This window comes from Ambystoma mexicanum, chromosome 4p, assembly GCF_040938575.1.
Source record: "Ambystoma mexicanum isolate Mex_15411 chromosome 4p, UKY_AmexF1_1, whole genome shotgun sequence".
Classification (NCBI taxonomy): Eukaryota; Metazoa; Chordata; class Amphibia; order Caudata; family Ambystomatidae; genus Ambystoma; species Ambystoma mexicanum.
This window is the reverse complement of record NC_090927.1, coordinates 72,080,574-72,103,213: the sequence shown is the minus strand read 5'-3', so window position 1 is coordinate 72,103,213 and position 22,640 is coordinate 72,080,574. Positions and strand designations below refer to the sequence as shown.

Sequence of the window (22,640 nt, the reverse complement as noted above, 5' to 3'; positions counted from 1 at the left end):
TATTGTGAGTATGCTTGCTCGATTTAGGTCATAGCTAGGAAAGGGTGCGCTCTACAATGAATGACAACTGAATATCGATCATCTCTGATGCAGATCGGACAGGTGGACCATTGCAATCCAATTTTGTGAGTAGAAGTACCTTGCCTCTTTTCAGACAGAAATTGTTCTACGTGAAATGGCATTGGCTTCGGTGCAATCATATTTACTTGATTTGAATTTACATCTGGACCTACATTCGTATCAGCATTAGGTTGACATAGTGAGTGGCATATATAAGGAATTTGAATTTTATTAGCTTTTATATAATTCTCTATAGCTAGTCTGATTACTTCCTGTTTATCTTCTTTACGATCTGATTGCTTGTTTAAGGGCAGAGTTTGTGACTCTACACGATTCTCCTTTTCTCTCTCAATACCAGCTATTTTCTCTCGTATATCAGAGTTTTTTGGGTCAAATTGCTTGTGATCTGAGCAAAAGGTACTGTTGGTCTCTTAGCTGTAAGCAAGTGAGACTTTGACCTCAATTGATCAGTGAAACTCGAGATTGTTGTGGCAGACTGTTGGGCCCTATAAGATGCCATGTATAAATCGATTTAATTTCTGATTTCTTTATGTCTTGTATCAAGATTTTGGACAGATGAACTCGTTTTTATATTGGCATTTTTGTTCTCTTGCTCCATTAGGTACTTGCACCCTTAGCATTTATCTGCTTTGATGGCGGAAATGCACTTTTGATGGGCAGGCATCCCTAAAACAGAATTATCCTTGTTGACGACCATCTTTCATGCAAAAAGTAAATTGGTAACTGTCTATAGGGAATTTGATTCTGTGACACAGATATTGATAACCTTACACCAGTTGCCTCTGGAAGCACCATTAGCTCTAAAATCGGTTTCCTCATATATAAGCACTCACATCTGGGAATACGTGTCTACTGTTGCACCTTTAACCTTTTTTTACTCCAGTAAACGTTTTTGTCCAACTCGACAAAACTCTGCAAATCCTCTAAACCCCCCCTGAAACTCTGGGGTCTCGGAGTTTGTACAATACCCATGAAATCACTGCATAAGACGTAAAACATGAATACCATGAATATTTTAAATAAACTTATTCAGGCAAACATGCAACTAAATCATTAGACCATGTAGCCACATCTTAAACTCTGATGTTTGAACTAGGTCTCTTTCTCCCACAGATCAGCACAGGGTCACAGGAGGACCTTCTCCACAGTAGAGTCCAGTTTCCTTTTTGGTACCGCACGGTGATGAATCAAGCTCACCACCATCTGGCCATTGGCAGGTTATTGAAGCACTTTGGATGGACCTGGGTTGGAATAATAGCCTTTGAACAGGGCAACAGCATGAGGATCATGGAGAGCCTTCAAACGGAGATTCAGAGAAATGGCGGGTGCGTGGAGTTCCTCTTTATGGTGCCATCCTGGTCCAATTTCTTGCAAAAGATGATAAGAGTACTGTCTCTGATCAGGAAGAATAAGGCCAAAGTCATTGTGTTCTATGGTGGCACCAAGGACCATTTTCACCTCGGTAGAATATTAGAGCAAGACATGGCCTCGGACACTCCTAGGAGAATCTGGATCCTCACGGAAGAACTCGAATTAGAATCCTACAACCCATACAGCACATTCCCTCTCCAGGGAAGCCTGGCTTTTGTAAACCATAAAAGAGAGATACCTGGATTTGAAGACTTTTTATCTTTAGTTAGCGTTGAACGGTATCCCGCAGGCATATTTCTCAGACAAAATTGGGATGTTTGGTTCGATTGTGAGTTGAATGAGCCTCAGAGTTATATTGGAAACTGCACTGGGAAGGAAATGCTGAAGGATGTGAAACACCCGTTGGATCCCCGGGCCCCATTCTTAGGATATAATATTTATAATGCCGTCTATGCGGTGGCACACGCTTTACATGACGCACTTTCATCCACTGACGGAAGGTCAGTCAGAAGTGGAGAAAGACAGTACCAAGAATTTAAGCCTGTCAAGGTAAGACATATCACAAGGCCTAACTGAGTTAGATGTAGCTGACCTTATAAATGTACTGAGAGGTTAACAGGACATTAACAGGACATTTCCAAACATTCAGAAATAAAATATAACAAAAGCCATTAAGTGAATATGAAGTGGGAAAAGTAGAACAGAAACACATATGTCAAAATTACCCAGCACAGGGAAAGTATTTCCTTGAACCCTAACCCTTTCCTTGCTGTGACGACAATGCTTTCCTATGGGACAGTGGGAGAGTAACACAGGGCTGAGCATTTCGCAACCCTGGGGCGGCACTCAAGACGGTTCCGCCTCCCAACCAAGGGTGGCACGGTAAGGCACATTTCTTCCTAGGATCTTGGAATGCATTTATTTGCAAGATTAAAGATGGAACTGGTGTTTATCAAATTAAACTAAATTAACCCACACAGGTTCACGTGTACCACGATCACAATAGAACCTGCTGCTATCTTTTTTAAATGCAGGTCAAGTTTCTCACTGCCCCATTCACTCAATAAAACACTCACTCAAACCCTCCCAGTGCAACAACCTGCAACACTGATGAATTAATTGATTGTTGATCAACACACATTGTGCACATGCTGATAGATGCATCAGCAAGACACCCAGAGCTCTGAAGCCCAAGACACTTGGGGCATAAAGAACAAAGACTGAAGTTTCACCACTTGAGGATGACACTATCAAATGAATTCACTTTATTAATTGGTTTGATCCTTTATTGAGGGATACGCAGAATTTCTCACACACCCCGAGTGGGACAGGTATACCCAGACGTGCGCCTCATGCCTACTTGGTCTAGAGTCCAAAGATACTCTTCTCACTGATGATGCCCAACAAGGCCGAAACAGGTCTTGGGATACTCGTGGTCTCATGCAGAGGGGATGTGACCAAGCAGTTAAGGCTGGACTGTCTCTTTGGCGTGGGACAAAGCCTGATTTGCATACAGTGTTTCCTCTTTCTGTAATGCCTTGGCAGACGAAAAAGATTGTCTGGAAGGTTGCCCAGAGCAATTGCCAGAGTATTAAGATTATACTAAAACTCCCAGCCATCACCTCTTTGTTTTTTGCTTTGTCACCCAGAGTGGGATGGTTATGCCAAGATGTGTGTAAAGTGCCTGCTGGACCTAGAGACCCACCGTGCTCACCTCTTGACATGGGTGGGCGAAACACATGCCATCATTGGGTGACACCAGAAAAGAGGTGTAAAAGAGGTGTGGGAGTAGCTAGGGATCTCCAAGGGCAGCTTTTGGGAGAGTCACATTCGCAACACTTCGCTGGGAACGAGCAGCAAGGATTCAGGGTGTTGGGTGACATACCAGTCAGTGTCTTTCAGTGTCTATCTCTTGACCGGAGTGGGTGTGACATGTGCCATTTGGTGACACCTGGGAGGAGGAGGAGGAGGAGGAGCAAGGAATCCCTAAAAGCATCTTTTTGGAGAGTCACATTCAAATGATTTTGCTGAGAGGCCGCAGCAGAAAAGAAGACAAGTGGGTGACACATCAGTTAATATCTGTCTTTTAATAAGAGTGGGTGAGCCACGTGCCATAGGAGTTCAGCCTGTGTGAGTCACGGTCACCTGACTTTGCTAAGCAGGAGCAACAGGTAGGCAGATAACACAACAGTCAATGTACGTCTCTCTGTGTGAGTGGGCATGACGTTATATGATGTGATATTTTATTTGTATCGCGCTCGTACACAAGTGTTTCAGAGCGCGACAAGGTAAGGGAGTGGAACAAGGGATAACAAAAACAACCATCTTACTACGCCCAGTGACATTGAGAACGCACAAGTGCATGGGAGAGGGAAAGGGGAAAAGTGCAAGGAAGAGGGGAGGAGTGGAAAGTGCGGAGCAAAGGAAACCCGTTAAATAATAAAATAAATAAATAACAAAAGGCAGCAAACAGTGGTAGTGCAGCCAGAAAGTGGCAAGTGCTGGGTTTAAGAAAGCAGACAGGGTATGTCTGATAAGTGCAGGAAAAAAGGGGGAATGGACTGTATGGTTGCAGACCTCAGTGCAAGGGATTGCCCGGAGGCAGTGCGGGTGGGTGGCAGGCTGAACAGGTATCTGGGCACAGAGGACAGAGGGTGGCCCGGGTACACAGTGCCAAGATAGAGAAGATCTGCAGAGGAGAAGAGGGGCGAAGGCAGAGGCAAAGAGGAAGGTCTTGAGGTGCTTCCGGAATTGGAGATTGTTCTCAAGTTTTCAGAGTCACAGGGAGGTGGTTCCAGATGAAAGCCCCAGCCGAAGAGAGAGATCTACCCCCAGCTTGTTTCTCTGAAAAACAACTGACCCTAAGGGAGTTAGAGGTAGAGGAGTGAAGAGCTCGAGAGGGGAGGTATTTATGGAGGAATAGCTGAAGGTATTTTGGACCCAGACCCAGAAAGCCTTGTGGACAATGCAGAGGGTTTTGAATTTAATCCTTGCATCCACTGGGAGCCAGTGGAGAGATTTCAGGGCTGGATAGTTTACGATCCCAGGACTTAAGGCCAAGGACAAGTCTTGCGTTCCTGTTCTGGATGAGTTGCAAAGGGCAAAGAGTAGAGGCAGGTAGATTTGGAAAGAGGCTGTTACAATAGTCCAACCTGGAGAGAACAAGGGCTCTAGAGACAATGAGCTTCTGGGGGAAGGAGAGGAAAGGAAGAGTACCACTGAGTAGGTGCAGTAGGAAGTTAGACTTTTTAGAGACATCAGAGATGTGGACAGAAAAGGAAAGTGTGGAATCAAAGATGACCCTGAGGTTCTTAGCCTCGCAGGTGGGGGTAGGAGGAGGGCCAAGGACGGCAGGCCAAGGACGGCAGGCCAGAGAGGAGGGTGACAGTGTGCCACTGAAAAAGATCTCCGTCTTGCTGCCATTCAGGCAGAGATCATTGGCGGCACACCAATCCTGAATGGCAGTTAGGCAATCAGTTAGGCAATGTGCCAACAGTAGTCACCTGTGAGGAGTAGTGGGAGGAGATGATAATTCACAAGGGCAGCTTGTGGGAATGTATCAACCCACCTGATTTTGTTTGGAGGCAACAGCAGAGATTCAGCGAGGTGGATGACAAACCTGTCATTGTCCTTCTGTTGATGCGGGTTGTTGAGATATGTGCACATGTTTACTATCTGATTGTGCTGGGGTGGGTTGTATTCCATCTGCCTGCTCCATTTAGAAAATATATTTCATGTTACATTGCGTTGGAAATTATTGTGTTGCATCCTTAGTATCTGCAGCATTGTGGCCATTGGAGCCTGTTCCCCTTCCTGTTACTTTCTCTCTCCTCCGACCCCTCCACGACGCTGGATTGGGCAAACTGCCCCACGTAGGCAAACCTGACAGGGCAGCTCCCACAGAAGCAGCTCCTAATGGTGTCTGCTGGTGTCAGCCGGGGAAAGAAGAACCCTGCAGCCGTCAACCTGCTGCTAGCAACCAGGTAGGTGCGACATGGTCAGGGAGGGCAGCAATCACTGCACTCCACTAAACTGACCCAACCCTCCAATTATTCAAATTTTGCTAACTGCACTACCTTTTAGCACCTCCGTTTATTTGTTTAGCCACCCTCTCACTTCCCTAGCAATGTCAGATTGCATTGCTGCTGTGTTTTTGACTAGGTCTTTTCCCCTCCTTTCAGGAAAGTCGAATCTGGGTGTTTTTTTGCATTGTGATTACTGTTGTACTGTGAACTCTGTCCCATTAGGCTCTCTCCTACTCTCTAGGTCCCTAGCCTGCTGGGGGTACCTTTGTACTGCAGTGTGTTGTGTGTCTGCTGTCTGCTCCTCTTGTGTGACCCCCACTGTGTGACCCAGCGCTTCCTGTAATGTGCGGTGCTGGGCTGTGTCTCGCATTCTATATTTTGCTCCCTCCCCCTTCATTCCTCCTCACACCCTCTATGGTGCTCTCCGTCTCTCCCATCTTCTCTAACTGCTACTCCATCTCCTATCCTATCCCTCTCACTAAGTCTGCGAGGAAGAAGTTCAAGAGAGGTATCCTGGTCTCCAGCCCAGGCCTCCATATCACTGATACCTACATCACTGCTTCCTCTAGACATACTCTCACCGACATCCTCTTTGCGTTCCGTCACTAGACCTATGGACCCCTCATAAGCTCTCAGTTCTCTCCTATCTTTTCCTCTCCAATTAATGTTGGCACTCAGTGGGAGGTCCTCTTGGCCTCCTTCCAGTCCTCCAGGACAATCATTAGTGTCTATCTGAATGGTACTGTCTTGGTCCAGGGCCCTCAGCCCAATCTCCTGTTTTTCGATGGGCGTCTCCAGCATATTTTCAACTTCCTTCCTTCGCCTGCTACTCCTACTAGCAACTCTCTGACTCCTCTGCCACCTCCTGCCTCCACCACCTCTCAGGCACCTCCCTCCTCCTGTCTGGCTACTATCCCATCTCCTGCAACCTCCTCTGCCCACTCTCGGGCCCCACTCCCACTTCCACTGGGTGTATCTCAAGCCTGTACCCTACCCTGGAAGACTTTCAAACGTGGCAACCTTCTCCACATCGCTACTCGTTCTGCTGTAAAACACTCCTCTGACATCTGCCACATCCTCAAAGAAATTGAGCTGGCTGTCCCAGCTTCCGCTGAGACATGGTTCACGACCAGCTCTGTCACATATTTTGACACTCTCCTCCCTGATGGCTTCAAGATCCTCTCCAAGCCCAGAACCAACCAACCCTGAAGTGGAGTAAGACTGATTTTTCTGGAGTGGGTCCTTGCTTCTTCATTCCTTTGCAGGCTTACTCCTCCTTTGAATGCCTGGTCTGCAGGCTCTCTACTCTCCTGGCCTCTCTCTGACTGTGGCCACCATCTACAGGCCTCCTGGCCAGGTTGCCCTCTTCTCCTCAGAATGGGCTGACCTCTCCTCCTCTCTCTTTGCCTCTATCTCTCAACTTCTCCTCAGAGACCTCAACATCCACCTAGATATTTCTGGTTCCTCCTCTGGGCTCTTCTGCAACCTATGCAACACTCGCTCTCTTTCATTCTACCCTCTTGTCCGACACACTCTGCTGGACAGACCTTGGATGTTCTCATCTCCTCAGACATCCTCCTCTCTTACCCTCTCACCACTCCTCTCTCTTGGTCTGACCACATTCTGCTTTCCTCTCACCTGAAACTCTCAGTCCCTCAGGCAAAGCCCCACCCAGCACTGCCACCTATCTTCGCTGTCCTTCGATCCATGAAATGTGTGTCAGTGGATGCCTTTGCCTCTACATTTTCTGATCCTCCTCCTCTTGCGACTGACTCACACTTTGAGACAGCCCTCTCTAACCTGCATCTTTCTATCGCCAATGTTCCTGACATCCTTGCCCCTATCATGAGAATTTTTGTGAAGCTTCCTCCAAGTGCATCTCTTGCTATGACTCCGACTTTGCAGCCTTATAACTTAAGTGCAGGGTGGCAGAGAAGAAGTGAAGGGCTTCGGGTGCATCCTCTGACAAACTGGTCTGCTGCCTGCTCCAAAGGAAATCCAAATTTGCTGGCATTTCCAAGAAGAGAGTCCACATCCAAGCCTGCCTCTCTGCAGCTTCTAACAAGATGGCCAAACTCTTTAAAATCTTCAAGGAGCTGGCCAATTCTTCTGCAGTCTCTACCTCTCCTGTTCCCTCCCAGGCCCTCTGTACTGCTCTGGCTTCTCACTACACCACTAAAACACAGGGAATACTGTCCTCTATCAACTCTTCTTCTCCCTCTACCTCTCTCAGCCCCCCTCTGGCCACTTCTCCCACTCTGCCTCCTTTCTCCTCTTTCTCCCTGACAACACCTGACAATGGGCCTCATTACACGGTAGGCGCTAAAAAATGTGATTTACCGTCATGGCGCTATTAGCGTGTCCGCCATCGTAGGAGACCGCTAATAGCGTTCCATTACGAGTTAGCGGACACGCGCATAGGGCCATGCCGGTAAATGACCCTACCGCCATGGCGCAAAAGCACCTTACCGGCTCCGACCAAAGTGCTGATAGCACCTCCGCCCTCATGCTGCACGCTATTAGCGGTCACCGCTGTTAGCGGTCACTGCTATTAGCGGTCACCGTAAAACACCGGAACCGGAAATAGCGTCATCGCACCGGAACGGGAAAGATCCCGGCGGCCATCTTTAAAAACACAATCCATTGCCATCCCCTGCACTCAGGACCTGCAGCAACACCACGACTGGCAAAACCACATCCCACAAGAACAAACAATGCCCAAGGCCCTAAAGAAAGCCGATGCGCGCCAGCGCAAAGAACGCTTCTCAAACGAGGAATTGAAAATGCTGGCAGACACCCTGGCTGCAAATGCAGACGTAGTGTTCGCTAGCGACATGCGGCGCCCGGCACTCCTGAGAAAAAAGGAAATCTGGGCTGAGGTGGCGCAGAAAGTCAGTGCGGTGGGCTCCACCCCCCGCACCGTAAAGGACGTGCGCAAGCGGTGGGATGATCTGCGCCTCCGTGTACGCAGCATTTTATCGGCCAACAGGAATCTGGCCATGGGCACAGGAGGCGGAGGTGGATCCCCGATGAAGATGCAGGAGTGGGAGGAGACATGTGCCAGCACCATGGGCATAGAATCCATCGAGGGAGTGGGCCGAATGGAGTGTGGTGTGGCAACAACGTCAGACGGAGGTGAGTGACCACGCAAAACACAGCAATGCCAAGCATGAGTCCCTCCCCCAAATGTGAATTGGGAATCAGCTAATGGATGGGGTCATCACACACACATGTACACAACCCTGCATATATGCCCTGCACATCCCCACACAACCACATGCATGCAGCACCTCACACACGTGTCACCCTGACACATGTCCGGATGACCCACCCATCTGGCCAACAACCTGCAGGCCCAAACTAGATGTCCAAATCCAAAGAACTGCAGTAACAACAACATATGCATGATGCACGTTGACCCATCACTGATGTTATCCCTGTCTTGCTCCCCCACAGGGTCACAATCTGACAGTGAGGAGCTGGACTCTGCAACGCAGGCCCCGCCACCCAAAAAGCAGGCCAAGGGAAAGGATGCAGGCACCAGGCCCAGTACATCGAGGGGCACTGGGATATCTGGAGTGGCCCAGCGTTCAAAAGCCACCCATGCAACAACCACACCAAGGGTCGAAATGCCATCCGACACTGTGGCAGCACCCCCACCACCCACCCCCACCACTCAGGAGCCAGTGCCAGAAGGCACGCCGTCCGCAGCCAATAGCTCCGTCGGGGAAGCAGCAGCCACGGCACCTATGAGTGATGTGGACGACCCATGTCCGACACCGGAAGGGCAGCGTACACCCAGCACCCAGCTGTCCCCACTCCACAGCCCATGCAACACATCCAATGGCAGCATCCATGAGGTGCATGCCGGAGATGCAATGGATGGGTCATTCAGTCCCGTGGCGAGCTCACCTAATGTCGGCCACATGCAGCAAGCTGCGCCGAGGAGTAACAGGGGCAGGGCCGCAGACGACACCATGAGCCTGATACGCCAGCGCCAGGAGGAGCTCAATGCCCTGGTTGCCCGGCAAGTGAGCGAGGCTGCCTCGACCAGGGAGGAGATCCGGGTGTTGTCAAGGGACATGAAAGCTGCCATGGACAGCAACACGACGCGCCTATGTGACGAGATGGCCGCTGTGAGGCAGGTCCTAATGCGCATTGCTGAGGCGATGGAGAGCATGCGTCACTCACAGGGAGCAGATCAACCAGCCACGCCCTCGTCTACTAGCTCCGACCAGACAACCATCCTGCGCAGGTCCAGCCGGTCCTTGCGGCGGTCAGACTCACAACCCCCCAATGGTGGTAGTGGAGGAGGGAAGTAGGGCCAGCCTGTCCCTGTTGACACTTGGGAACTAATGCAGCACTGATGTGCACACCATGTTCGGTGGAGTTGTGGGGGGAGGGGGGTGAGGGTGTTCGGTGGAGTTGTGGGGGGAGGGGGGTGAGGGTGTTCGGTGGAGTTGTGGGGGGAGGGGGGTGAGGGTGTTCGGTGGAGTTGTGGGGGGAGGGGGGTGAGGGTGTTCGGTGGAGTTGTGGGGGGAGGGGGGTGAGGGTGTTTGGGGGAGTTGTGGGGGGAGGGGGGGAGGGTTGTTGGGGTGGAGGGTACATGCACGTTTGAATGTCATAATGCTCAATACACACGTAATGGCATGGATAATCACATGACTGGACATTGATCATTGTGTATGTGTGCTTTATTGTTGAAGGGTGCACTGTGTTTATGTCCTCCATACACCCCGTGCCCTGAGCTGAACACCAATTGCACCCTCCTAATCCATGTGCATCAGAAACAATGGTCTATCAGGTGCTGCCGCACAGCACGTCCCTCATGGGCATCGCCACCTGCATGACCTGCAGCCCCCTCTCCTCCATCCTCATCCCCGTCATCATCCTCAGACGGTGGTCGCAGTTCGATGTCAGGGGGCATTGGCACATTCCGTCTGATACACATATTGTGAAGCATGACACATGCCATGGTGATCTTGGCCACCTTCTCATGCCCGTACAGGAGTGCCCCGCCCGACCTGCTGAGGCACCGGAAGCGTTCCTTCAATAGGCCGAATGTCTGCTCGATCACCACGCGGGTACGGGTGTGTGCATGATTGTAGTCCTCTTCGTGCCTGTTCTGTGGGTTCCGCACAGGGGTAAGGAGCCACCTCTTCAGGGGATAACCTGCATCACCTGCATGGGTGCAACAATGGGTATGTGTAAGTGTCTACATAATGTGGAGCGTGCACATATCACACAAACAAACATTGCATATTCAACGACATCCACTGATCCAAGCACGCATGGCAATCAGGGTAACTGCAATGTGGGAAGGTGAGGTGGTCCTTGCAAGTGGACATGCACCATGCATGCATACAGCAGGGATTGCCATGTCCCGCCAGAGTTTAAGTGATTTGTGTTTCCTGGCCCTGGCAACGTTAGTGCCACACTGCTAGTACACTGCCATTCCTTAGTTGATGTCCCCATGCTGTTTGATGGCAATTCTGTGGTGGGGTACGGGTGTGCCTCACCACAATGGCTACAGGGGATCCATTTGTATGCACTCATGTGCGCAGACCATTTCTGATGTTGTTCCGCGTACATTTCAGTTGTGATTTTGATATGCATGTTGCAGATTTGTGTAATGGGGGAATGGTGTGTTGTGCGGTGTGCATGTTGTTTGGAATGGCCTGTTTGGCGTAATGGATTGATATGTTTGCCGTGGCACTCACTTCCAGCATGTGGTTTTGTCTCTGGTCCATTGTGGGCTGCCTCACTGTACAGTGATGCAAATATGTATGTCCATTCTTCTCATGACACCAGTTCACGCCCAGTTGGAGTATGCATCTCCCCCCCCCCATTCACGCCCAGTTGGAGTATGCATCTCCCCCCCCCATTCACGGCCAGTTGGAGTATGCATCTCCCCCCCCCCCATTCACGGCCAGTTGGAGTATGCATCTCCCCCCCCATTCACGGCCAGTTGGAGTATGCATCTCCCCCCCCCCATTCACGCCCAGTTGGAGTATGCATCTCCCCCCCCCATTCACGCCCAGTTGGAGTATGCATCCCCCCCCATTCACGCCCAGTTGGAGTATGCATCTCCCCCCCCACTCACAATCCACATCACACTGACATGTGGTCGGCCTGCTACTCACCAAGTAGCCACGAACGTTGTCCAGCATGTCGCTCCATGTATCGTGGTATTGTCGAGTTCCGCAGGACCATTGCATCATGGGTTGAACCGGGATATCGGGCACAGCAATGTGTGATGATCTTATTGGAGTCACATACCATTTGGATGTTGATGGAGTGGTATTGCTTTCTGTTACGGTACACTACCTGATTGGCATGTGGGACCACCAGTTCTACATGGGTACAGTCGATGGCCCCGATGCAACTTGGGATGCCTGCCAGTGAATGGAAGCCAACTTTGGTGTTGGAGATCTCCTGGGCAGTCCGTGGCATGTATATGTGTTGACTTGTGTGCTGCAGGAGGGCATCGAGCCCCTGGTTCAGTGTGCGTGAGAATACTGGTTGTGATATGCCATGCATCTGACCTACTGTATGCTGGTAGGTGCCTGTGGCCAAGAAGTGGAGCACTGTTACTACCTTCAGTAGAGGGGGGATGGCAGTACGGATGTCAATGAGACTCACAATGTCGTTGTATATCATGTCTACTATGGTGGTGATGGTAGCCCAGTCCAGACGGTACAGGGTGTGTATCTGCTCAGGGGTTAGGTTGACTGGACTGGCTCTGATCCTGGGAATTGGTGGCTGCCTCTGTGGTATCACTAGGTGCACTGGTGGTGCTTGCTGCGCCTGTCTTGCCCTCCTCCTCCTCCTCCTGCGTCTCCTCTGTGCTGCCTGTTGTTGTAGCTGCTGCACAGCAATCATGTCCTCTAGCCCATGTAATGCTGCTAGTATTGCATCCATCTTGGTGTGGGAATGGGTGTGGGGAGGGGTGTGGTGTGCTCTTTTGTGCTGCCAGTCTCCATTGCCTCCACCTGTGCTGATTTTGTCCACCTGTGGCAGGTGGGAACTCTGCTGTGCTCTTTTAACGTGTGGTTCGCGATGCCGGTATTAGCGCCTTGCCGGTAAGGGTTCTTTGGGTCTACTACATGCCGGTATTGCCATGTACGCATGGCTCGTGATGCCGTGATATTAGCGCTATGCCGCTATTTCCGGTCTGAGGGGCCGCGCGCTCACGGACTTGCCGCTAATAGTGCCACCGTACTTTGCGGTGCCGCTAATAGCGGTATGTCCGGTTCGTGATTGGGGAGGGGATTTACCGATATCGGTAATCCCTTACCGGTAACGGTATGTCCCTACCGCCTACCGTGTAATGAGGCCCAATGTTTCTAGACAAGTCCAATCTATGAAAGTGCCATCCAGACACGTGCTCCCCTGCTCCTCCAGAGCCATCAAGGACCACACTTTGACACCCTCTCTCCAGCCTTAGCTGATTTCTGCAATCACTCTTTTGCCATTGGTTCCTTCCCCTCTCTCCTCAAGCACTGCCATGTTCACCCCCTCCTTAAAAAGCCTTATGCTAACCCTATCTGTCTGGCAAACTATCGCCCAATCTCTATGACTCCTTTGCTGGGAAAACTCCTGGAAAAGCTTGTCATTTCCCAGGTCACGTTTCACACTGAGTCTGTTGTTTGCTTCTATGACCATCAGTCTGGCTTCAGGTCAGAGAGACTGATGTTCATGGAGAACATCAACTGCTCTTCTGAACACCAGTGAAGACCTGCACTCAGATCTTGATTCTAGCTGTCCTTCTGTCCTCATCCTCCTGGACCTTTCCTGTACTTTTGACATAGTCAATCATGCCATCCTGATCAATGGACTCTGCGAGAACCTGGGCATCACGGATAAGGCCCTGGGGTGGTTGACCTTCTTACTCTCTGACTGACCCTCCCAGGTCACACTTGAGTCCTTTCTCTCCACCACCTCCCTCTCCACATGTGGTGTTCCCCAGAGCTCTATACTCTCTTCCTGACTCTTCAATGTCTACTTTGCCCTTTTTGGCCACCTGTTAAGGATTTCAATCGGGCGACACACACCTTGGTCTCACCCTAGTATGTAGCACACAACTGAGATGCCTTTTTCTTTATTTTATGCAAATTCAATTTGAGAAGGTAAACAACTCTTATCACACACCCTTTTTCAAATACCCCGGGACACAAAGGACCATGAACCAGGCCGGTGGGTGAAATTACAATATTTATTTATTTTTAAAATCAAATGAAATCAAATAATTTTCATATGGGGCAGCAAATTCCAATGGGGTGATACTATAAAAATGGAAGCAATGCACTCAATTAACCTTCTTCTAGAACATATACAAAGCACAAGTGAATAGGAGCACTGTTTGAATTAGGATAGCTAGCACCCATGGTAAGGTTTCCCCCTGCAATGTTCCCTCAACGAACAATTAATCAGATTCTGAGTGGATAAAAAGAAGCAGCAGGTAGTCAGGAATAAGAAGCAGGAAACAGAATCAAAATCCAACCTTCCCTCACAAAATAAGATTTTAAACCATGTGCAACGGCATGAAATTACACTAGGAAATGAACAAATAAATAATTAATGCATGGTTAATTGTGTGAGGCAAATATGATTTCTCACAATGACAGGAAGTCATAAACACTAGCAATCACAAAGCAATGGATCAACAAGCATACAATTAGAAAAATGAGTGGAAAGTTAAAACATGCTGCAGCCAAATGACACGTTGGAAAACTTGCAATGTACTCAATTCCCGCTTTAAATTACCCAAACAGTTTTTAATAAAAACAGGTGAAATACTCTGATTTGGAGTGTGGTTTTTTGGGCTGGGGGATAGAAGTATATCACAGGGATACTATAGAGTTGAAAGGATGGTGGTAGTTGAGGATTTGGATGAGATTTACAGGGTGGGATGAGGTTCGGTTTTAGGAAAATAGAGCGGTTAAAAGTGAGAAAATCGGTTTTGAAAGAAAGGCATATTTTACTTAAACTAAATTATCTAGACTATATTGTTAAAGAGGAACACAGCAAGCTCCAAGGTTGATTCGCAAGGTCAACCTTATCACCCCAGTGGTCAACTTTAACTGGAAATTAGTTTGATTACTCAAAATATAACTAATGGCTTATGATTTACACCAGACAGAAATGAAAAGAGAGATGGCGCTAGCACTTAGAATGTCAAGGACCGGGTGCACAGAGAATTCTAACAGTTTTAACAAGTTTGCAGGGTATAAATAGGATTGCTTAGAGAATGTAATACAGACAAAAGGATCAAGATGGGGTAGACTATGGGTTATGGGATGCGGGATACTCACAGTCCACTTTTGAATCTGGGATTTTGGACAGTCAACAGGTTCTGTTCTCCAGGGCTCGGGTCACCAGGTAGCAGACTCTCCTGGCAAAAGACAGATGGGCAAGGTCTGGTCACCAGACGCTATGGAGAGCTGGATGGCAGGATTGCAGCAGGCATGCAGTTAATGGGCCATAAGCCTGTCTGATTTCAGGATGCAAAAGGTACCACAGCTCTTCCCCTTTTTAATGGGAGTCTAGTGGATTTTTCTGGATCAATGGCTTTGCTGGATTAGGAATCAGCTATGCTTGGGCCTTGTAGGGAATATCTGGAATCAGCAAGATGAATGTGTAACGCTCACCTGATTCTCGCAGAGGCGCCGGTCTTGACTGGGCGACTACCGTATCTTCAAAAGTGATGTGCACCACCCGGTTGGCTCTTTGGGCTGGACCTCTGTGCACTGTATGCCTGATTCGAAGAGTAAGATGTCTGCAGATAGAAAATATGGGATTAATGAACTGGGGTTATTGGGGTGTCCCTATCTCTTTCCTTTTCTCCTCTCCTGTAGAACCCCAAAGGTTAACGCTCTCACCTTAGGTAAGTGAACGCCGAGCTCTCCATCTGCCTCGGGGCAGTGTGCTGTAACCAGTTTCTTCACTGGATAGGTAGCGCAGGCCTCTTGACTTCAGAGGACTGCTGTCCGTCGTTTACTTCACGAACGGTGAGTTCCGAATATTTCAAATGTCTTTAAAAGTCTTTTGTAATGCTGTCTCTTATTTTGCAGGGTTCCGGCGATGGCGGTTGACTGGCTGAAGTGAGTTGAGGATGGACCCGTATGCGGAATAGAAGCGCCTGGAAGCACGTAAGTAAGCGCTTGTTGCTTGCTTCACGATGCGCATTAACTGTCCTTTTATTTTGCAGGTACCAGTTCGGAGCTGCTGAAGGATGCCGGAATGCCCACTGAGTTCGGCGTGGATGGAGTAATGGCACGTGAGTATTGAACGTTACCCAATGTCTTTAAACGCACCTTCTTTTGTCTTACAGATGCGGGATGCAGCGCCGAAGGCCTCCGGAGCGTGCGAAGAGTTGGTAAGCTTTTGTCTTTCAGATGCCGGAATGCAGTGCGATGACCTCCGGAGCGCGTGAAGAGTAGGTAAGCCTTTGTCTTTCAGATGCAGGAATGCTGCGCGAGGCGTTGATGACAGCCGATGGACCAGGTAAGAGATGCGCTGTCACTGAAGACCGTAGTGCTAACCTGTTCTTTCTTGTCTTTATAGATGTTGCTGAAGGCTGGATTCAGGATGGTAAGCCTTTTTCCTTTAGGCCCAGGATCAGATGCAGAAGACACGATGAGCGTTCTGCTGCAGAGGATGCAGAATAACGCAAAGCAAGTTTCATCCATCGGGTGTGGTTTAACTAGCCTCCTGTAGTGCTTAGGTGTCTCCTTCCACAGCCACGCCTAGGTAAGAAAAGAGTTCCTGCTTTCCAGAAGAGTTCCAGTGTTCTGAACCTAGGGAGTGGCTCCTGCCCCACCCAACAGGAAAAGTAGTCCCAAACAGAAGAGGATCAGGGGTTCAACTGGCAGGTAAGTAAGCAGCATGGTCTGCTGCAGGTAAGTCCACCCAAGCATTATGAGCCCAGCGCTTGCAGCGCTGGGACTGGGCATATTTATGAGCCTGGCGCCACTGGCGCCAGGACAGGGTCCAAAAGGTCCCAATTGGGACTGGCTGGCACTCGGAACCTGGGTTATGGGTCTGCTTCCAAGGGAGTTGAGTAAGTCCTGGCCTTTTGCAAGCAGAGATCATGACAGTACCCCCCCCAAGGCCCCTGCCAAACCGGGCTTCCCCGGGGGTTTTGGCTTGTCAGGAAATGTTTGATGAAATCTTTTGATTAGACGAGGAGCGTGGACATATTCTGCAGGTTCCCAGGATCTTTCTTGAGGGCCGTAGCCTTTCCAGTCAATTAGGTAAAATAGCTTAGATTTGGAGATCTTGGAGTCCAGGATGCTTTTGACTTCAAACTCGAGTTCTCCATCAACTAGGATAGGTTTTGGGGATTTAGTTAGTCGGGTTTGAGGTTGCACGGGTTTTAAAAGAGAGACGTGGAAGACCTGATTTATCTTCATGTGAGGGGGCAAGTCCAACTTGACCGCTACTGGGTTTACTATGGTAGTGATGGAATAGGGACCAAGGTATCTTGGGTTGAATGTGCGTGGTCCTTTTAGAGGTAGATATTTGGTGGATAACCAGACTTGATCTCCTACTTGATATTGGGGGGCTTCCTTCCGATGTTGATCTGCTCCTTTCTTGTATTGTTCCTTAGCCCTTTGAAGGTGAGAAACGGCTTCCTTAAAAGCTTGGCTGATTGTAGAGTGCAGGTAGTCTACTGCTGGTGTTCCAAGATCTTGGGGTGGATCCAACTCTGAGGTTCGAGGGTGACAGCCGTATAAAAGAAAAAATGGGGTTTTCCCAGTTCCTGAGTGGACAGAGTTGTTGTAGGCATATTCGGCTATCCAAAGGATATCTTTCCAAGTTTTTTCAGTTTGTTGCAGCATGCAGCGTAAATACTGTTCCAGAGTTTGATTGGTCCTCTCGGTTTGTCTGTCGGTTTGAGGGTGGTGACTGGTCGATAATCTCACATCAATTTGAGCCGACCGACAACAACTTTGCCAAAAATGAGAAATGAATTGACTACCTCGATCCGAAATTAGCACTGAAGGAAAACCGTGCAGTCGGACAATGTTTTCGAGAAATTCTCAGGCCAGAGTTGTTGCTGTGGGCAAGCCTTTGAGTGGAATGAAATGCGCCATCTTGGAGAATAAGTCCACGATTACCAGGATCGTAGTGTATCCGGAGCATGGAGGTAGGTCGGTGATGAAGTCCATAGAAAGCGTATGCCAAGGGCGAGGTGGGATGTCAATAGGGCGTAAGAGGCCGGCTGGTCTTTCCTTTTGACTCTTGTTTTGGGCGCATACTCCACAGGACATTATAAAGTCTCTGATATCTTTTTTCCAAGACGGCCACCAGAAGTAGCGCTTGATCTTTTCTGAGGTTTTGGCCATACCGGGATGTCCTTCCATTAGAGACTCGTGATAACAAGAGATCACCTTTTTCTGTAAATCTGTGCTGGGCAGGTATAATCGTTCTTGGAAATACAATAAGTTGTCCTTTACTGCAAAGTCCTTTCCCTGCAGATGCCAATTCTGTATTTCTGCTGGAGTTATAAGTTGCCTGGTTTTATCCTTAATTTCCTCTATGGATTGTGTGGTTATTACACCCAGAATTCTTTGTTCGGGAATGATAGGTACAGGTTTAGGGTTGGTCAAGTGTTCCTCCACTCCCATCCGAGAAAGGGCATCAGCTTTACCGTTTTTTGTACCAGGTCGATAGGTAATTATGAAGTCAAACTCGGCAAAGAATAGTGCCCAACGGAGTTGTCTAGAGGATTGGGCTTTTGCGGTTTTCAGATATTGCAGGTTTCGGTGATCCGTAATCACAGTAACAGTGTGTCGGGCCCCAGAAGATAATGCCGCCAAGCCTTAAAGGCAGACTTGATAGCCAGAAGTTCCTTATCAGTAATAGTGTAATTGATCTCAGGAGGCGAGAATTTGCGAGACCAGAATGCCACGGGATGTAACTGATTGGTTACTGGGTCCTTCTGTGATAGAACTGCCCCCATGGCAAGGCTCGAAGCATCAGTTTCAACGATGTAGGGGAGTTCGGGGCGAGGATGTTTTAGAATTGGTGCAGAGATAAACTTTGTCTTCAAATTCTGGAAAGGTTGTTCCGCCTCGGTAGACCATTCAAAACGTTTGTTTTTCTTTAACAAGGCGGTGATGGGCTGGACTATTCGAGAGAATTCGGGGATAAACCTGCGGTAAAAGTTGGCGAAGCCTAACATGCTTTGAAACCCTTTTACGGAGGATGGTGATGGCCATTTGAGAATTGCATCGACCTTCCTTGAATCCATACGCACTCCGCTAGGTGATAATATGAATCCCAAGAATTCAACTTCCGTCACGTTGAAAACACATTTTTCCAACTTAGCGAAAAGTCTGTGTTGACGCAACCTCTCGAGGACCATTTTCACGTGTTTCCGATGTTCAGATTCCGAAGAAGAATAAACGAGGATGTCGTCAATGTAAACGACAACACATACATCTATGAGTTCTCTGAGGACATCGTTCATAAAATATTGAAAGGCGGCCGGGGCATTGCAAAGCCCGAAGGGCATGACCTGATATTCAAATAGCCCATACTTGGTGCGGAAGGCCGTCTTCCATTCATCGCCCTCTTTTACTCGTACCAAGTGGTAGGCTCCTCTAAGATCCAGCTTTGTATATATGCATGCTCTTCTGACTTGGTCCAGGAGTTCAGGGATTAAAGGTAACGGATATCTATTCTTAACGGTGATCTGGTTCAGGGCGCGGTAATCTATACAAGTTCTAAGGTCCCCTTCTTTTTTTGGAACGAAGAACAAAGCTGAAGAAGCAGGGGACTTAGAAGGACGAATAAACCCATTCGCTAGGTATTGATCCAGGTATTGTCGGAGGTGAAGGTTCTCAGGCTCGGTGAGGGCATAAATTCTGCTACACGGAGGAGTAGATCCAGGTATCAGGTCTATCTGGCAGTCATAGGACCTATGAGGAGGTAGAGAGTTAGCCTGATCCTTGCGGAAAACATCTTGGAATTCTAGGTATTCGGGAGGTAACTGAGGAGTCTCCGAAGAAATTGCTGCTAGAGCAACACCAGGTGGAGGGTGACAAGTAGAGACACATTCTGGGAACTGAACCGTTCTTGCTCGCCAATCGATCCGAGGATTGTGTTTTTCTAACCAAGGTATCCCTAGAATAATCTGGAACTGAGGGGCCTTGATCACATCGAACACGATCTTCTCATGGTGTCCATCTTGACTTACTAGCATCACTTCTTGAGTGGTATGCGTTACTGGTCCGGAGGCTATCTCCGTACCATCCACCGTAGTAATGACGTCCTTTACAGCCTTGGGACAAAGAGTTAGATTCATCCTCAAAACCATTTCCTGATCCACATAATTGCCGATGGCACCGCTGTCGACGTAAGCTTCAATCGCATGTAATCGATCTGGATGATCAGGGCTAATGAGGACCATAGGTATCACGAAATGCGAGGTCACAGAACTGGTTTTAACGCTCGGCAAGAGGACCTCTATTCTTGTCGGGCGAGGTCGTTTCCCTGCTCAGAGTTTGTGACCTTGGTAACTGCAGCTCCTACCGCCTTCTTGGCTGGTTTCACCGGACAGTCTCGAAGAAAGTGCCCTGAGTTTCCGCAATAGAGGCATAATTGCAACTGTTTTCTCCTTTCCCGCTCCTTTTGTGTTAGTGGTCCTTTCAGGCCCCCTATTTGCATGGGTTCCCCGGAGTCTACTCCTTTGGAAGGAGTTGGTGGTTTGGAAAATACTCGAGCATCAAACTTGGAACGATCGGCCTTCCTGTTCTGCAGTCTGTGATCTATTTGAACGACTAAGTCTATATAATCCGAACAGTCTTGTGGGGGATTCACTACTTGGGCTAAAACGTCTTTGAGCTCTCCACGTAGACCTCTATAAAACAGCGTAATCCTTTTGTCCTCAGGCCATTGAGTTTCCACTATTAGTCTGTTGAAAGATGCAATATAAGCCAAAAGGTCTTGATTACCCTGTCGCAACGAAAGAAGCTCATTGTCCAAGGCCTGCCCCTGTGAATGTCTTGCGAACAGTTTTTCCATACTAAGCTGAAAGGCTTGAAAATCATGGAGAACCGGATCATCTTGATTAACTAGAGGGATCGACCAGTCTGCCGCATTGCCACTAAGGTACGAAAGCACAAAAGCTACTTTAGCTTGATCAGTTGGAAAGGCTGCTGGCCGGCATAAAAAATGCAACCGGCACTGATTGATAAATACTGCAAACCTCTTTGGGTCACCAGAAAATCGTTCGGGCGGAGCCAGAGGTACATTCCCAGGTAGGTTGATCTGCACTGGATTCATAGAGGATGTAGAAGGAAGATTTCCCCCAGATGCGGGTAACGGGGTCTGTCCGGCTTGTGACTGTAGCAATTGTCTAGCAAGATCGTCTGTTCGCTCCTTGGAAATAATTAGTTCCCTTCTTAGAGCATTCGTTTCCTGACGGGCTGCATGCACTTCTGCCCTTAGTTCCCCAAGTAACCGGGCTAGGTGGTCGGTATCCGAGATTTCCATAGCGCCTGGGCGAGAGTTTTGCGGTAGGCTTTGCGTTCTGTAACGATCACCTGATTCTCGCAGAGGCGCCGGTCTTGACTGGGCGACTACCGTATCTTCAAAAGTGATGTGCACCACCCGGTTGGCTCTTTGGGCTGGACCTCTGTGCACTGTATGCCTGATTCGAAGAGTAAGATGTCTGCAGATAGAAAATATGGGATTAATGAACTGGGGTTATTGGGGTGTCCCTATCTCTTTCCTTTTCTCCTCTCCTGTAGAACCCCAAAGGTTAACGCTCTCACCTTAGGTAAGTGAACGCTGAGCTCTCCATCTGCCTCGGGGCAGGGTGCTGTAACCAGTTTCTTCACTGGATAGGTAGCGCAGGCCTCTTGACTTCAGAGGACTGCTGTCCGTCGTTTACTTCACGAACGGTGAGTTCCGAATATTTCAAATGTCTTTAAAAGTCTTGTGTAATGCTGTCTCTTATTTTGCAGGGTTCCGGCGATGGCGGTTGACTGGCTGAAGTGAGTTGAGGATGGACCCGTATGCGGAATAGAAACGCCTGGAAGCGCGTAAGTAAGCGCTTGTTGCTTGCTTCACGATGCGCATTAACTGTCCTTTTATTTTGCAGGTACCAGTTCGGAGCTGCTGAAGGATGCCGGAATGCCCACTGAGTTCGGCGTGGATGGAGTAATGGCACGTGAGTATTGAACGTTACCCAATGTCTTTAAACGCACCTTCTTTTGTCTTACAGATGCGTTTGCAGCGCCGAAGGCCTCCGGAGCGTGCGAAGAGTTGGTAAGCTTTTGTCTTTCAGATGCCGGAATGCAGTGCGAAGACCTCCGGAGCGCGTGAAGAGTAGGTAAGCCTTTGTCTTTCAGATGCAGGAATGCTGCGCGAGGCGTTGATGACAGCCGATGGACCAGGTAAGAGATGCGCTGTCACTGAAGACCGTAGTGCTAACCTGTTCTTTCTTGTCTTTATAGATGTTGCTGAAGGCTGGATTCAGGATGGTAAGCCTTTTTCCTTTAGGCCCAGGATCAGATGCAGAAGACACGATGAGCGTTCTGCTGCAGAGGATGCAGAATAACGCAAAGCAAGTTTCATCCATCGGGTGTGGTTTAAATAGCCTCCTGTAGTGCTTAGGTGTCTCCTTCCACAGCCACGCCTAGGTAAGAAAAGAGTTCCTGCTTTCCAGAAGAGTTCCAGTGTTCTGAACCTAGGGAGTGGCTCCTACCCCACCCAACAGGAAAAGTAGTCCCAAACAGAAGAGGATCAGGGGTTCAACTGGCAGGTAAGTAAGCAGCATGGTCTGCTTCAGGTAAGTCCACTCAAGCATTATGAGCCCGGCGCTTGCAGCACTGGGACTGGGCATATTTATGAGCCTGGCGCCACTGGCGCCAGGACAGGGTCCAAAAGGTCCCAATTGGGACTGGCTGGCACTCGGAACCTGGGTTATGGGTCTGCTTCCAAGGGAGTTGAGTAAGTCCTGGCCTTTTGGAAGCAGAGATCATGACAGAATGGAGATCAGGAACACAGTGCAGGAATTCAGGAGCAGGTCCAGAGTCCTACTAGGGGCTCTTATTTATAATGCATAGTAACATCATAGACTATATGGTGGGGGAGGCATAGCTAAGCATGCCTCTAAACAACTAGATTGGACAATCAGTGTTGGTTGCC

At 48.9% G+C, this 22,640-nt stretch overlaps 1 protein-coding gene across 1 annotated transcript in view; it reads left to right on the top strand.

Moving 5' to 3' along the window:
* Positions 1 to 1,078: 1,078 nt before the first annotated feature.
* LOC138452766 (vomeronasal type-2 receptor 26-like) overlaps positions 1,079 to 22,640 on the top strand; it is a 202,507-nt gene continuing 180,945 nt past the window's right edge. The window contains exons 1-2 of the mRNA XM_069605111.1: positions 1,079 to 1,114; positions 1,195 to 2,001. Coding sequence (XP_069461212.1) covers positions 1,079 to 1,114; positions 1,195 to 2,001 — 843 coding nt within the window. The remainder of the gene's footprint in view (positions 1,115 to 1,194; positions 2,002 to 22,640) is intronic.